Consider the following 15198-nt stretch of genomic DNA (forward strand, 5'->3'; position numbering starts at 1 on the left):
TGAGTGCGTATTTAGTTCAGTGCAGAATAAATCTAGAACACAGTCAGGCACATTGTTGCAAAAGACAAAACTTGGACCCCAGAATCTTCCAGATGCTGCAGTGCTGTGAAAGCAGATTTATCTGTTCCATCTGATTTTTTCTGTTTTTGCACACAACCCCCCCCCCAACACACACTTAATATTTTAGATCAAATTTTAGACAAATGCATATATAACCCGAGTAAACATAAAACACAGTTTTTCAATTTTATTAATCAAGAAGTAAAAGATTATCCAAACAAAAAAAAGCAATAGCTTCCCTTGTGTTATCCTGAATTAACTGTAAAAAATAAAACTTTTTTGCAAAAATTGAGTCAAATCTCACGAAACATATCCAGACCTGATTACTGCTAGACGTGTAGTCAATCTGACAACATGTCGTAGGCTAAAATATCTCAAACAGAAACACGTTGGGACATGAGGATGTGTAGAAACTAATTTGTTCATTTGTTCATTCATACACAGGGTCATTAAAAGTGTTTTAGAGGAAAAAATAAACAAAGTAATCCTCATCAATCAGCGTGGAAAGGGCATTTTTTACCCTTTGAATCACATTGAGAGTCAAACACAGAACAGGGCTGAACCTTCACAGGAATGGCCAGCCTACACACATTACTCCATTGTGTGTTTTATCTTATCTTTGTCTGATATCACAATTAGTTTGATAATCTAAATATTTAAGTGTATGAAAAAAGCAAAAACCAAAAAAATTTGTAAGAGGGCAAATATTTTTTAATAGCCCACTGTAAGACTTAAATATGAATTCATCTAAACGTGTCTGCTGATATCTGATAAACTTATAGCTGAGCTTTTCTTTGCACCGTTTACCGTTTTACTTGCTCATGAAAACGCCATATGCGTCGTGGACAGACGTTCAAATAAGAGAGCTGCTGAGACGAATGAGTCAGTAAGTCTGTTAAAAGCAAACAGCGACGCAGTAATTCAGGACTCGGCTGACAGGTTGCTGACAGGTTTCTTAGCTGCTTGGATTGTTTGTTTCCTCCTGCGTGTGTGACTTCTGAACTGTGTAACAGTCAGGTATTACAAGAGGCCCTGTGTGTGTCTCCCACTGGTTACTTATCTGCGACTCAGCTTCTTTCCCACCGGAGGACACTTATCTCTGGGTACCGATGTGATTATTTTTATTTATTTATTTATTTTTATTAATTTGCACATTTTTCTATTCGGAGCATTGCTGTATCTCGCCATCACGGCACCAGCCAGCCACTGGGAATGAAAGATAACATCATCCACTGACCTATCTCTTGTTTGGTTTTAACTTCCTTCTTTTGTGAGGTTTTGACCTGCTGATAACAAATTTATAGCAGCGTTTACGTTTTTTTTTTTTTTTTTTTTTTTTACCTTCCTGGTGTGAGCAGTCAATAATTATTCATATTAACAGTGAGGATGACGTCACACTGTGTTATGATGTTAATAAGACACAATAACTACAGAAAATTTCTGTTATCTCCCTTTGGGATTATTAAAGTATTTCTGATTCTGAGCCTGAAAGTCATTTTAATGGTCAATATAGTTATTTGTGCAAGCAAAAGTCCGCCCCAGACTGCAGATTTTATTTCCTAAGGAATGTTTATCTTTACCTTTACTCGGATTGCTATGGTTCAACCCTGGAAAGTTTAAACAGCAGCTCTGCTAAAACGTGTTTAGCCTTCTCGTTTTCTGTGGAAAGTCTTCTGATCTCTTGTATCATAAATGTACCACAGACCGTTCCTATGTCATGAATTACTCTCCTTTTGAAGCTTTTCTACCAGGAATGTGAACTGGTGGAACTGCGTCTTGAAACCTGCACAGTTTTGCGCTGCACTGAGCAAAGTGCAAGCAGAGCCCACCTTGGCATGGAGCCAGAGGAGCCCATGCTATATTGCAATCAAGGTGGCCTTTTTTTTTTTTAACAATGGCACTGTGAGGCACTCTCATGAAGCGAAAAGACAAAGCATGACAATCAGTGCCTAAACATCCAGAAAGTAGTTGTGTAATGTAGAAACGGAGCCCCGCTCTGCAGTCTGTATTATAGTTTCTCACAATTTTCTCCCCCCTGTTTCTCTTCTTTTTTTTTCTTTCGCTAGCTGGTTATATTATTGGTTTTACTCAAGAAAAAACACAGTGCCGCTGTTTTTTTGCTTTTTTTTTATTCCATAAAACGTAGCTGTTTTTGGCCTGCAACTATAAAAACTCTACCTCTTCTTTACTCTACTTCACAAAACTCAGGTTTATATTACACGTTTTAGATTATGAGCCAGTTCATCTCCGCTTCTAAAAGGCCTCATTAGACCTTTTGTGCTTCCACTGACTTTATTTTCAAACGCCTCACTTGTATACCCAAATTTGGAGTTTTCTTCCGATTCTCGAGTGTCCAATCGACCGGTCCACTCCGCAGCCGGGACTGATAAAGCCGAAAAAACTGCATTAGATGAGTTTATGGTTGTGTACAACCTGCAAAAAAAGGAGGTGCTTAGAGTGACATGAGCAAACATCACCAGACTTCAAGTCAAACACTGAAGTGCATTCACTTGCATGATTGTTGACCTTAAACCGCGACCTTTGACCGTGAAGGTGTGTCATTTCTGCTTTAAAAAAAAAAAAAAAAAAAAAAAATCCAAGCTGTTTTGTAATTACGTTCATCAGCGAGTCAGACAAAACCTGCCTTGGGAGTCACACATGTAGCAGTAAAAGGCACTCAGTTGCTTCTACCGCAGCAGCTTTTGTGGCCAGGCAGCCAAACTCATAAACACTGACCTTTAGTACAGTTGCCCAGGACGGGGTGGAGGGGTGGAAGTGGGTGTGTGAGAGAGAGAGAGAGAGAAAGAGAGAGAGAGAGAGAGAGAGAGATAGATAAAGAAGGAGACGGACAGAGAGGGAATAGATCAAGGGGGGAAAAATGGTGAAGAGATGAGTGAAGTAAAGAGAGAAAGAGACCAAGCATGCAGTAGAAGCGAAGGAGGGGTGATTAGTGTGTGAGCCTGAGCTCTGATTGGTCCAGCGGTCTGTCTGTGTGTGTGTGTGTGTTTGTGTGGCTCTGTGCGTACCTCTAGGCCAGTGGGCGGGGGATTAAACGCGCGTCACGTGGTCCCTTTAGCTTCTTTTCCACACACACACACACACACCCTCATTCTCAGAGGACACACGCAGATCTCCTCTCACACACACACACACTCACAGCTGTTCACACTCCTCTCTTTGATGAACAACGTTGCCATTGCAGAGCAGAGCCCGCGGGAGTCTAGGAAGGGGGGAACCCAATGTTGGCTGGTAGCTCCTCCACAGAGCATCTGGATGGAGTATCTGGACGGACCAGTGGAGCGACTCGCCTTTTTCTGATCGCTTAGCCGGCTCCCGCTCCGTCGTCATCCCTTCTCCTGCCTCCTGCCTCCTTCCCGGCTCCTCTCTGCTGGAATCCGAGCGCAGACCCGGGAGGCAGCGGCGGCGGCGGCGTGAAAACGAGAGACATGAGTTTCGCCTCTGCCGTCTGCTACGACTGCCTGTCTGCTCCCATTCACTGAGCGCGGAGGGAACACGAGGTTGGTCGGGGCTCTGGGTCACAAGTTTAAAATGCTGATCTGTTTGTGTCGCCGCACTTGCCGCTTTGACCGTTTGCGCTTCCTTTGCGCTTCCTTTGCGCACATCTACACGTTCGGCACTCTTAACCAACCCATGCATTTAGCAGAAAGACCGTCTGTCTCTCTGTTTACAGGCTGCTTGACTCTGACTCTGACTTCTAGCTGTAGTTTGCAGGGGAATTCCACGTCGGTGTCACGCTCGCACAGAGAAACGCTCCTGCTCCATAAACACGCTTGGCAGCAAACAGGGCAGTGAGTGTGAGCGCAAGAGGAGATTAGCCCTGCTTATTATCTCTGGAGGTTTGTCTGGAAGTGAGGCATAGAGTATGCAACACTTCTTGGGTCCCTGGATCGGTAGTAGTGAGAGTTTGGCATCATTTATAATAAAACCAAAAAAAGAAAAAACAGATCAAATCAAATAATTTTGCAATATGTCACACTGTCTATTTCCCCTGCATTGTTTACATTTCAATTGTTTACATAAAGTACTGCTGCACCTTATCCTGAAATTTACTCCAATTTACTGTGATTTTTCAAGCTGTACGCAAACGATATTTTGTTCTGTACGCACTCTGTGCATACAAAATGACAAAAAAAAGTTGTCTAAGTCTAATATTGCAATCTGTTGTAGAAAGCAGATGCTGCTCTGGAAGCAGCGAGCCAACTTGAACCGACAACAGAAGAGGCAAACTTTGTTTATTTCGCCGTAAAAGCCGCTGGATCGTGTAGGTTTCTGAGGTTTTTTTTGCCGCGCTTCACTTTCCTCACCCTGCTGGATCTGTCACAAGTAGGCATGTTTGGACGGGGAGCACACTTCCCACCTCTTGAATTTTAAGTAGCAGTGCCCCAGTTTTCACTTCAGGTCCTGCGTTGTGATATAATTAGCAAAGTAAAGATTCTTTCCTGGTATTGTTGCTCTTTGGGTTGAAACGCAACCCCAAAAAAAGGGGTGGGTTTGTCTATTTATAGGGGTGGCAGAAAGACAAGCAGGCAGGCCGGGAAGATATGAGGGGATGTGTGTGAGAGAGATGGGAGGTGTTGGTTGAAGCCTTTCTAGGTGAGCTTGATCGGTGGGGTTTACAGCTGGCTGCAGTGTCAGCACGGTTTGCAGTTGTTGTTTCACCCTCCTTCTCTGCAAACTTCTTACAGCACATCTGGAGAATAACGTCTAGGAGAAAATGACTGATTGTTGCTGAAAAAGTAACACAAACCGACCAGCATGCAGCCAGTGGTGCTGTACAGGGATAACTTTCCAGATCAAGAGGCCCATATCTTCAGATAACTGCAGATACCTGGGTGTTGTCTGAACCAGGGGATTATATCCTCTGGTTCCTGGCCTGTCACAGGAGGGAGCTGAAGCATGAAGAGTGAGCAACCCTGGCCTTTGGAGATACACAAGAGGAGTGTGAGATAGAGATTAAGGGGAGGACTATTTCTGTCAGCTGAAATGAAAACGGAATAATTGAAAGCAGCCATGCATCAACTGGGTGTAACTTTTTTCTGCTTTTGTTTAGTTCATGCGCACCACCCCTATGAGATAAAAAAAAGAAAGGGGGGGAAAAAAATAAGTTTTTCAACAAGAGGGGAATGCTCAACACCTGCCGAAGGTGCGGGTAAAGTAACGCATCGCAGTCTCTGTTAGTAAAGTAATTCAATTTACAGCTTTGACCAATGGTTGCATCGATATCCACATACCCTTTATGCAGAGTAAGCATGGGCCGGTATGAGATTCTTAGAGCAGAGCAACTGTGAGCAAAGATACCAGTTCCATGGTGTTTAGGCTAAAACTTAAAACAGACATGATCTATTTTTCCTTTTTTTTGCAAGAGGAAAGCAACAGTTAAAACTGCTACCTGAAAAATAATGAAACATTATATTATTACAGTTATGATAGATAGATTCCTGCATTGCCATTGCATATCTCTGCAACAAAATTGTGTTGATGCAGTGGTGTATATGGTAAGGCATCACACAGAGTAAAACGACATTAGACTAGCCCTGCAAGTTCAAATGTTCTTTTAACGTAGTAATGTATAGCTTGTATTTACCACAGGAAAAGCGCGGCTGCTTTGTTTTGACGGGTTGTGCCCAGCAACGTGTGGGGGAGGGGCAGCCTACCCTCTCTATATGGTGGAGAACACCCTGGCATGTTTTCACGCGGCTTATACCTATCTGAACGAGAAATAGGCTTATATTGAAGTATAATGCCTTTTAGTCAAAGTGAAACAAAAAAAAGTCACTGACTGTCAGCAAAGGTTGCCTAGAAGTAGTCACTTATAGTTGTTTGCTCTGGAGTAGTGATGCATGGAGCTGGGAGACTGCATGGAGAAACTGTCACCCAGGCGGGCTACAGTGGGACCCCCTGTAACATCGAAGGTTGCCCCCTTGAGGTTAAACCCTAAAATGATTTCTCATAAGTCCCTTATCATGAGGAATAACAAGCCTTTTTTGTCCCAACACAGCCTTGGATGGCATCTGTGCAGTCAAAGTAAAAAGAAAGTTCACCCTTTGTCAATTTTAGGTTCTCGCTTATAAAAAACCTGGTTTTACCTGGTTGCTTATTTACATCTTACCTCAAGTAAAAAAAAAAACATACCACAGATAACAAGTCAATAATTATTACATCAAGATGAAACCGAAATAGAAACGTTTTTGGAACAATTAAGTACTCCCCCCCCCTCTAAAAAACAAAAAAACAAATAAAAAACTATATTTTTTCTTTCAACATTGACTGTCAGTTTAAAGGTCATACAAATATTATGGTCGTCCTGTTGATAATTCCTATAAAATGCATAATCTTTTTTACTGTGCGTCTGTGTGTAGGACTGACTTAACTTGAAGAAAACTTTGTTTTTAGGGTCTTTCCAGCTTCCATCCCAGTACAAACACATTCCCAGAAGTAAAGGGGTGTCCTGTTACGTAATTGCTCAGCGATTTGGTGCAAATGATCTTGATCTGCTGTTGCGCAACATCTGTATAAACACACCCTAACATTGGCTCACAATGTCCGACTCTAAAAGTTCAGCCCTGTTTAGCCAACAAAAAGAAGAGGAAACACGATGCATGAAGTTTGGTCTAAGCTTCTAGACGCTGACAAGAAAAATATGTCTCTCAGCAGATCGATATTCACCGGACGGATAGGAAAACCATCCTGCACCGTATTAATTTCCGGAAAGAGCAAGTTGCCTTTTCATCATCTGCAAAAACATAACTAAACCTAAATTTAGCTTGCGCTTTTAGGGCATCTTCATGTTGGTATGCTTGTGAGGGGGGAAAAAAAAGCAGCGTCGGTGCAGTGAGTGTGAGCTTCAGAGAAGATTAGCTCCGCTTATTATCTCTAATGCTCTACTCTGGAGGTTGTCTGGAAGTAAGACGCAACGGTTCACGACCAACAACGGCGTGAAGGTGTCTTCATTGTGTGGTGCCGTCTGAATGAAAAGGTGAGGAGGCTTGTTTGTTGACTGGTTTTAGTGTCACCACTGAGGTCCATGAGGGACATCCTTCTCTCCAGCTTCCTCCTATCGCTGAGGCTGAGTCCAGCCACCCTCTGGAAGAAGCCTATTTCTTCAGCTTATATCCGGGATCTTGTTCTTTTAAGTCCTGATCCACATCTGATGAACAAAGATGATGGTTGGTGAAGATTCTCAGTCATCCAGGTCATGGTCATTCCAAAAAAAAGTAAAAAACAAAGCAACTGGACTTGTTTTCCGTAGTTGAAGACGTTTCCGTAGTTGGAGATGATGGTTGGAACATTGTCAGAGCGGTAAATGGAGAGCTTAATTTCTTCGTTAGGTCTTTCTTCGTTACAACAGACCGCAGCAGCGCCGGCATTACTGCAGACGAAGCCCTGATCTGTCTGGGCCAATAAATGGTTCTACTACAATGGTATCTACGGTGCTAGTAACAACTAATGAAGTACAAACATCCTTTCAATCAAAAGGTCTCAGGTTCTGTTCTAGCGTGTTTTTATACTCTGCTACATTAGGAATCGAATTCAATATAAGGAAAAGCTCTGAACTAAATCGTCAAAATTAGAAGATCCAGTTGTTTTAATTGCCCTGTCCATACGATTCTGATTCAAATTTCTCTTTAACTAAGAGCTATAAAAAAGACGTACAATCAGGTTTCAAAACATGTTTTTTCTAGCCTCCTTGCTGTGAGTTGTGTTTGAAGACCTTACCTTAGCTCTGAGATTTCCAAAACGTTTTTAACATTTCCTAATTCAGAATGTTTCAGAAGTTGTACCCCGCTCCGCCTTCCTATTATCTGCTAAAAGTCTCGCTCTCTCTCCCACTTTCACAGCCTTCCGGCCCGAATGAGCCTCGAACGTTTTTCAGCTTGTTATAGAAAAAAACAGTTTCACCTATCTTCTTTTTCAAGCACCTGTCTACTCATTATTGACAACTTCGGCTCTGTTTCGCTCAAGCTGAAGAGTGTTTTCATTAACACGACCCGGTAGTGTTTACACGTGTGATTTCTTTTGCTTCATGCTAGCAGGTCACCCCTTAGGCCGGACCGAGCTGAGAACCGGCCAGTTCCAGCCACCAGATGATTTATTAGTTCATCTCTACTAAACAGTGCTTTCAAATAATCAAATCAACCGAATATAAACATACCGTGAAGCTTAATGATTGCTCATTTCTGTTGTTGTTTTTTCCGATAAGAGATTATGTTACTTCAATGATGGAATAATCAGTCGTGAATAAAGAGGACTTTTAGCTGTTGTTTTTGTTTTAATCGGTAAATCACAAAGAACCCAATTGGTTGAGAGCCAATTAATGTAAATTACCGGCGCGCTTTAGTTTAATCTTTCTGTGGTTGAGAGTCATTTGTTTAGTTGATCTTTTTTTTGCGTACATATTCACAGAGAAATGTACGATGGTCTGGTCGTGTCTGCTGAGCTGAACACGCGTGAGAGCCTTGCAGAAAGGGTCACGGAGGGTCGCAGGGTGAGAGGTGGCGGTAACCTTGCCCGGGGCTCCAGTTGCTCTCCAGCGCCCTTCAGCGCACACGGCCTGCCTCGTCTGTGGAGTTCAGATCAATTCCCATCCAGCGCTGTCCTCCGATATCAATGGCCGGCCGTATCTGTAGATTCCAGTAGGTTCTTCGATGGAGACATAGAGCTTTCTTTGCTCCGTGACTCCCGTGTGCTTTGTTTAAAGAAGCTAACACCTGCGGCGGAGGGCTGGGAAACACAAACAAAACCAGAATACAGCAAAGAACGTTCCACTTCAGCGCCGAAGCGTTCGATATTTCTGGATTTGGCCAGGCAGTCAGCTATTGACCAGTACGTTGGGAGGTGGACCGTGTGTGTGTGTGTGTGTGTGTGTGTGTGTGCGTTTAGGAGGGAGTTGAGTGTGAGTTGGGGTGTGACTTTATGTTGGTGAAGGTCCAGCTGTTGCATTCAGCCACGCTCAATCCCACGCACGCAGCAAATTTCCAGCCTGAGCTTCTCCTGCCAGTCAGACTTTTTTTTTTTTTTTTTTCGTACTCTAGTCTTAACTTTAAGATATATATTTTTTTGTTTCGTTTTGTTTTTGGCTGGGATTTATCATAAAATAACTCATGCAGAGCACACACTGCACAGTAACGGGATAAAGTGCACAAGATTCGCTCCCCTAAATCACCTTTAGTTTATCGCTATGGTTTTATAACATTAACCAGTTTGGTTTAATTATTGATTCTTTTTTTCTTTTGCTTTGGTTTGGGATTTTGGTGTGTTGCGTGCAGGTCACGCGACTCCTTTGTAAGCAGAGCATTGCAGGCAGGAGAATGAATTCTGTATCAGGTTACATAACTCAATACTCCCCAGCTGCCTTCAATTACAGGAGGATTTCTGGTGGAGGGGGGGTGACTTTATTTTGTTTCTGTGGAATAAATCACTGTCTTAGATGGAGAATAAGGTAAAAAGTGTGATGTTTCCTGTGTTCCTAGGTAATCTTTAGGCGTTCTAAACATGTAGGAGAGACCGGTTGTTTATCCAGTTGTGTCTCCAGGCGTCCCCCGCTTGTGTGTGCAGATCCTATACCCATGAGTTAGGTGAGAGCAGATATTTTTCCATTTATTTCCTATGTGAGTGTGTATTACTTGTTGCCACAACTACACTTAAAGGGTCTGGGCTGTTTGTTTGTTTTTTTTGGCCAGTAAAAGTTTAGGCCCCTGTTGAAATTGTCCACATTTGGACAGACCTGTGCATTGGAGCGAGCGGTAGAGGACGAGTCATGGTTTTAAATATTTTTCCACACTAGTTCCACGGAGCAGACTTATTGTGTAATGTTTATCTGCACACCACTTTGTGATAGTTTTGTTAACAAAAAAAAACTTTATTTACTTATCTGTTGGTCTTTCGTGTTATTTCTCTTCAGGTTTTGGTAGAGATGTACCATAAAAGACGATTAAAGGGTTTTGCAGACATAAACGCTAAACTTTTTGCCATTATTTTTTATTTTTTTTTGCAGAGTAGTTAAAGCTTTCTCAGACTGGATGGAGAGTGCCTGTAAATAAGACTTGAAAATTCTTGTTTACTGCTTAGTAGCAATTTAGTTTTGGGAATTGATTAGGCTTTTTCAACAATTTAAGATGCTTTGATCTAAACTAGTGTCTCTGGCTGTGTGTTTAGGTTTGTCATCCTACTGAAAGGTGAACCTTTGCATGGCTTTTTGCAGTCTCTAACAGGTTCACTGGCAGCATTGCCTCTTATGTTCTCATCAACTCTGACCAGCTTCCCTGTCCATGCTAAAGAAAAACATCCCCACATCATGATACTACCACTATGTCTCATTTAAAAAAAAAAAAAAGTTTGGTTTTGGTCTCGTCTTATTCCACATGTTTGCTAATTCCCATATATGGCTTGTGGCAGACTTTAAACTGGACTTCTTATGCCTTGTTTTTCACCTATGACTTTTATTTAGTCTTGTTCACTTAGGCCATATATGTGGGGTCCACCACTAATCATTGTCCGGTTAACAGATTCTGCAGAGTTCAATGGGCGTGAATACTTTTGCAGGTTGTTTTAGAATGGGAGTTTTCATCTTAAATGCTTTAAAAAAACGAAGATTATTGCTGTTTTGACGTTAACCATGATCAAATATTTGATCATAAATGTGTTGAATATTATCACTCGCTGTTAATAGTCCTGCAAGTCTTGTGAAAACATTGCATGCCATTGTACACATGCCTCCACGTGGGAGGGTTTGTTTTGCCTTTGTTATGTCTGAGGGCGATGCCTCTGCTCCAATGGCTGAGCTACGTGTCGCTCGGCTAATCTCGGCCATCCCTATAAGTGGCATTTGACCGGAATGAGCTGCTTAGTGGCATCTGTCAAACCAAATAACCCCCCCCCTTTACCTTCTTCCCGCCTACTGTGGGTGACAGCAGTGCGGCTTTAAAGGGATGAAGAAGTCACTCGCGGAAGGGTAATGGGCTAGATTGCGACCGACCCTGGCCTTTTGAAGACCGAAATCAGTCGGATCTCTTTTGCTTCTTCTTTCCCGCTCTCTTACTCCCGTTTTTCTGCAAGCCATCAATCCATCCGGCGGGCTTCTCGGCAGCTCCGCCTCTTCCTAATACGCCCCGTGATTGTTACCAGCAGCTGTGGTTGTTGTAAAGGCTTCTGGAAGATCTTGTTTTAACCTTTTAGAATTGAGCTTGTTTATGAGGTCCTGTGTGTGTGTGTGTGTGTGTTAGAGTTTGATTCCCTTTGTTATTTTCCTTTGGCAAAGCCACAAAGCCTTTTTTTTTTTTTTTTGCATCTGTTGCCCTACCTTGCAGCAACCCGTGCATCCTGCAAAATGATTGTTGTCATGCCAGCTGACCTGAGAATGACCAATGGGAGTAAACCAAAGCGGTCAAGGCCTGCACGTCCTCTCTGTGCTCTTTGTCACGACGACCCGCGCGGACCGGTGACTTGTCCGTGTGCGGAACAAAAACCTCTCCTGTTAGGGCACGCCACCGACACGATGATAAGTACCTCTCTGAGGACCGATAAAAGGCCCCGTCCCCTTCCTGTTTGACGAGCCCACGGCGTGATTCTGTTTGTCTCGTCTGCCGATGACAGACAAGTCATTATGCTGTTTGCTGTTAGATCTGATTGTCCCAGGCCCGGCGGTTTCCATTACTCCGGGCAGGGATGGGCTGAAGCAGAGGGAAACTTTTCATTTACACAACTGTAGATGTGATGTGAGATTTGTAGCATCTGTGGTTATATTTGGGGGTCAACGTTTGATTAATTTGGGAAAGAAAAAAAATGTTTTTTTGGATTTCATCTTTTAAACACTTTTTCAAAGTGTTGCTTTATGATTCCTAGAAATTTGATTAATTCATTCCTTCGAACGTTGCCGTATTTTGTCATCTCACAACCTCAAGCAATTTTATGTCAGATAAACACAAAGTAGTGATTACTGAATTGTGCAAATAGATGGATACGTGTCTTTTTTAATTCTTTTACAAATAAAAAAAAATCCAAAGTGTGGCAGGAATTTATGTTCTCCCCCCTCTTCAGTCTAACGCCCTTAAATAAAATCCAGCGCCACCGATTGCATTCAAATGTCACCGGATTAGTAAAAAGACCCCACTTGTGTGTCGTTTAATCTCAGTATATATAAAGCCGTTCTGTGAGGGCTTCAGATGTTTGTTAGAAGACATTAGAGGAAAAACGGCATCGTGAAGACCAACAAAATCAGCAGACAGATCAGAGAGACGTTTAGAGCAGCGTCTCTGTCTTGGAACATCTCACTGAGCACTTCATGTGAAAATGGAAAGAATGTGGCACAACTGCAAACCAGCAATGACACCTAAACTGAGTGTTAATCAGTCTATAGTCGTATAGTACCTCTGGAGGAACTGCAGAGATCTGCAGCTCAGGAGGGAGAATCTGTCGACACCAAAAGTATTATCTGGTCTTTATGGAAGAACGTCCAGAGAAAATACTCTGCAATGGCGAATTTCAGTCTCCTGATGTGGAAATGTGGTAGAGACATACCTAAAAGGTGATTCTACAAAGTATGGCCTCAGGGCGCTGAATATAAATGCATGTCACACTTTTCAGATTTCTATTGCAAAGAATTTAGAGAACAAATAAAATTAAACCACAATACAGTACATTTCAATTCAATTCAATTCAATTCAAAAGTTTATTTCAAACCTGCACACATTTTACAATACATATACTGATAAACAATACAGATGCATGGCTTGAAAGGGGGATGGAAGAAGCAAAAGCTTATACATGTCCAATCCCCTCCCGCTCATCCCAGGGACACTCCCAAGACCTGCAAACGACAAGACAAAGACAAACGACACATCCACACTCATGCATACAAGACAACACACTGGCCCAACTATCTCCTTCCCTACACCACACCACCCTCATAGAACATCACTCACTCTCTTCCAGGTATTTTCTCAGGACATCCCGCTTAAATATTTTTTTAAAAAGATTTATGTTTTCACAACACTTTTGTTCCTCCGATAAACTATTCCAGAGGGCGACACCACGACTTGAGATGCACATTGATTTCAATGTAGTTCTTACTTTTGGTTGGTATAATTGATTTTCGCCTCTAAGATTATAAGTGCTAAGTGCCTCCCGCTCCTGAAAAAGTTTTAAGACATTATCTGAAAGAGAGCCAGTTGACGCTCTAAACATTATTTGCGCAGTCCTTAAATTTACAAGATCAAACAATTTTAAATTGGAAGAATTTAGAAACAATAAATTAGTGGGATGTAAATAATTTACTTTATGAGCAATTCGAATAGCTCTTTTTTGTAGTGTACATTGAATTTCACTTGTGCAATGCACTGTAGAAGTTAGGTGTCTCTTATATGCCTGTAGGTGTGAAGCCTTTGCATCTGCAGTAGCCTAAAGATAAAAAGCATATAAATAAAAATACACATTTATTTATTTATTTATTTGCATTTACTCAATGCAAGCAAATCTGCTTTGCACTATGACAACTGCTGGGTTTGCATCCAGCATTGCCGTAGTTCTGTTGTTTTCACCATTACTCCTTCGCTATGGGAGCACAGGCCCCCAACAGAGAGTTATTTATGAGCTAAATGTAAACCTATTGTAACGTGTCCACCCCTTTGGTTTTCAGGTAAGGGGGTCAAAGCAGCAGCCACAGAGCAAAGCGGCAAGGTGACGCAGACATGAGTGCGAACAGCCATCAGGAGGTGGTGACCACTCCCCCGACACCCGGCGGGGGGACCAAGGAGCGCTATTTCGACCGGGTCAACGTCAACGATCCGGAGTACATCAGAGCCAGAAACATGTCGCCGGACCTCCGGCAGGACTTTAACGTTCTGGAGCAGAAGAAACGTGTCACACAGATACTACAGAGCCCGGTAAGTGCAAAAGCAGGACACACTGACATGTGCGTCCGCAGCAAGTTGCTTCCTGACCTGCGTATCGGTGTAGGAGCGTGTGAGTGTCAATGAGTGCGTTTGGTTGAATGGGGCTGGTGTTGTTGCAGTAAATAATCTCACACAGATGTATGGAAATATAGAAAAATCGATCCTCTAACATCCCAATGCCACATTATACAGCACAGCATCTTTCGACACTGAATTCGACCACATTTAGTGCTGACAAAGCACAATAGTGTCTCCATGTGGTTCGTTTTACAGGGTTCGGGCATACAGAGCGAGGGATCTTTGACCATTCCGTGTGTTTTTTGTGCCTGCTAAAGCATTTTGGTGTTGATCAGGAGGACTCTTGTCTTGTCAGGAGGACATTTTACTTGCAGGTTGTTTTTATATGTCCAGGTAGTTCAGATGGTTTATGACGGCAGTCTAACGATGGTTCCAGGGCATTTGGAACAGAAACAGGCCCTCGGCATCATTGATCCCCTGCCATGCTTAACAGTGAACATGAGAGGCTTTTCCACTCAACAATCACTTGATCATTTTGTTATTTTTGGCAAATACACCAGTAGTTATATTTTGCCAACAAGCTCAATCTTGGTATAATGAAGTAATGTCACTCTTTGTCACAGTTGACCTAAAGTCGGATTTTAGTTTTGTGTTGTTTTGTTTTTATTCAAATAAATGCTGTCACTTGCAACAAACCAGCCTTTTCCTCAGTCTCCTTGTTGTCATCATGATGTCTCCAACACTGAGTTCGATCCTTTGTATATTCAGTGTTAGCACTTGTGTCAGATGTTTCCATCTACTGTAATTAGACTCCATCTAACAGCCTTAAAAACTATGAATTTATGAAATATTTTACCCAAAATCACTGTTGCATTCCAAACACTCACTGTGATGGTAATAATAATAATATATTGGCATGAAGAAATACATGCATTATATTTTGCAAAGTAAAAAAACACATACTCTTTCCCATTTTGAAGAGTGGCTTAGAGAAATGTCTCACATCACGTTAATATCTGAAGGCAGCAGGAAGTCTTAACGGGATTACAAATTAAAGGTTCCTACAAACACAGACCAGTGTTTAAAAAGCATGTTTTATGATTTCATTTCTTGGATTTGGCTGATAATTGTTTGGTGAGTGATTTATTTCACAAGCAAATATTATTTAACATGACATTTCTTTCCCCTCATTAAATAAATGTACTCAAAT

General features: G+C 42.1%; 1 protein-coding gene across 4 annotated transcripts in view; it reads left to right on the forward strand.

Moving 5' to 3' along the window:
* The window catches only part of LOC118563188 (gamma-adducin-like), a 109259-nt gene extending 95190 nt beyond the window's left edge, over positions 1-14069 (forward strand). For 3 of the 4 annotated variants that reach the window (XM_036137328.1, XM_036137327.1, XM_036137329.1), the window contains exon 2: positions 13715-14069. In XM_036137328.1, coding sequence (XP_035993221.1) covers positions 13767-14054 — 288 coding nt within the window. In that variant the 5' untranslated portion in view covers positions 13715-13766 and the 3' untranslated portion in view covers positions 14055-14069. Of the gene's footprint in view, positions 1-3151; positions 3579-13714 lie in introns of those variants that run through there. The other variant, XM_036137326.1, reaches the window with a different exon arrangement.
* The last annotated feature ends 1129 nt before the right edge of the window (positions 14070-15198 follow it).

This window comes from Fundulus heteroclitus, chromosome 5 (assembly GCF_011125445.2).
Source record: "Fundulus heteroclitus isolate FHET01 chromosome 5, MU-UCD_Fhet_4.1, whole genome shotgun sequence".
Lineage (NCBI taxonomy): Eukaryota > Metazoa > Chordata > Actinopteri > Cyprinodontiformes > Fundulidae > Fundulus > Fundulus heteroclitus.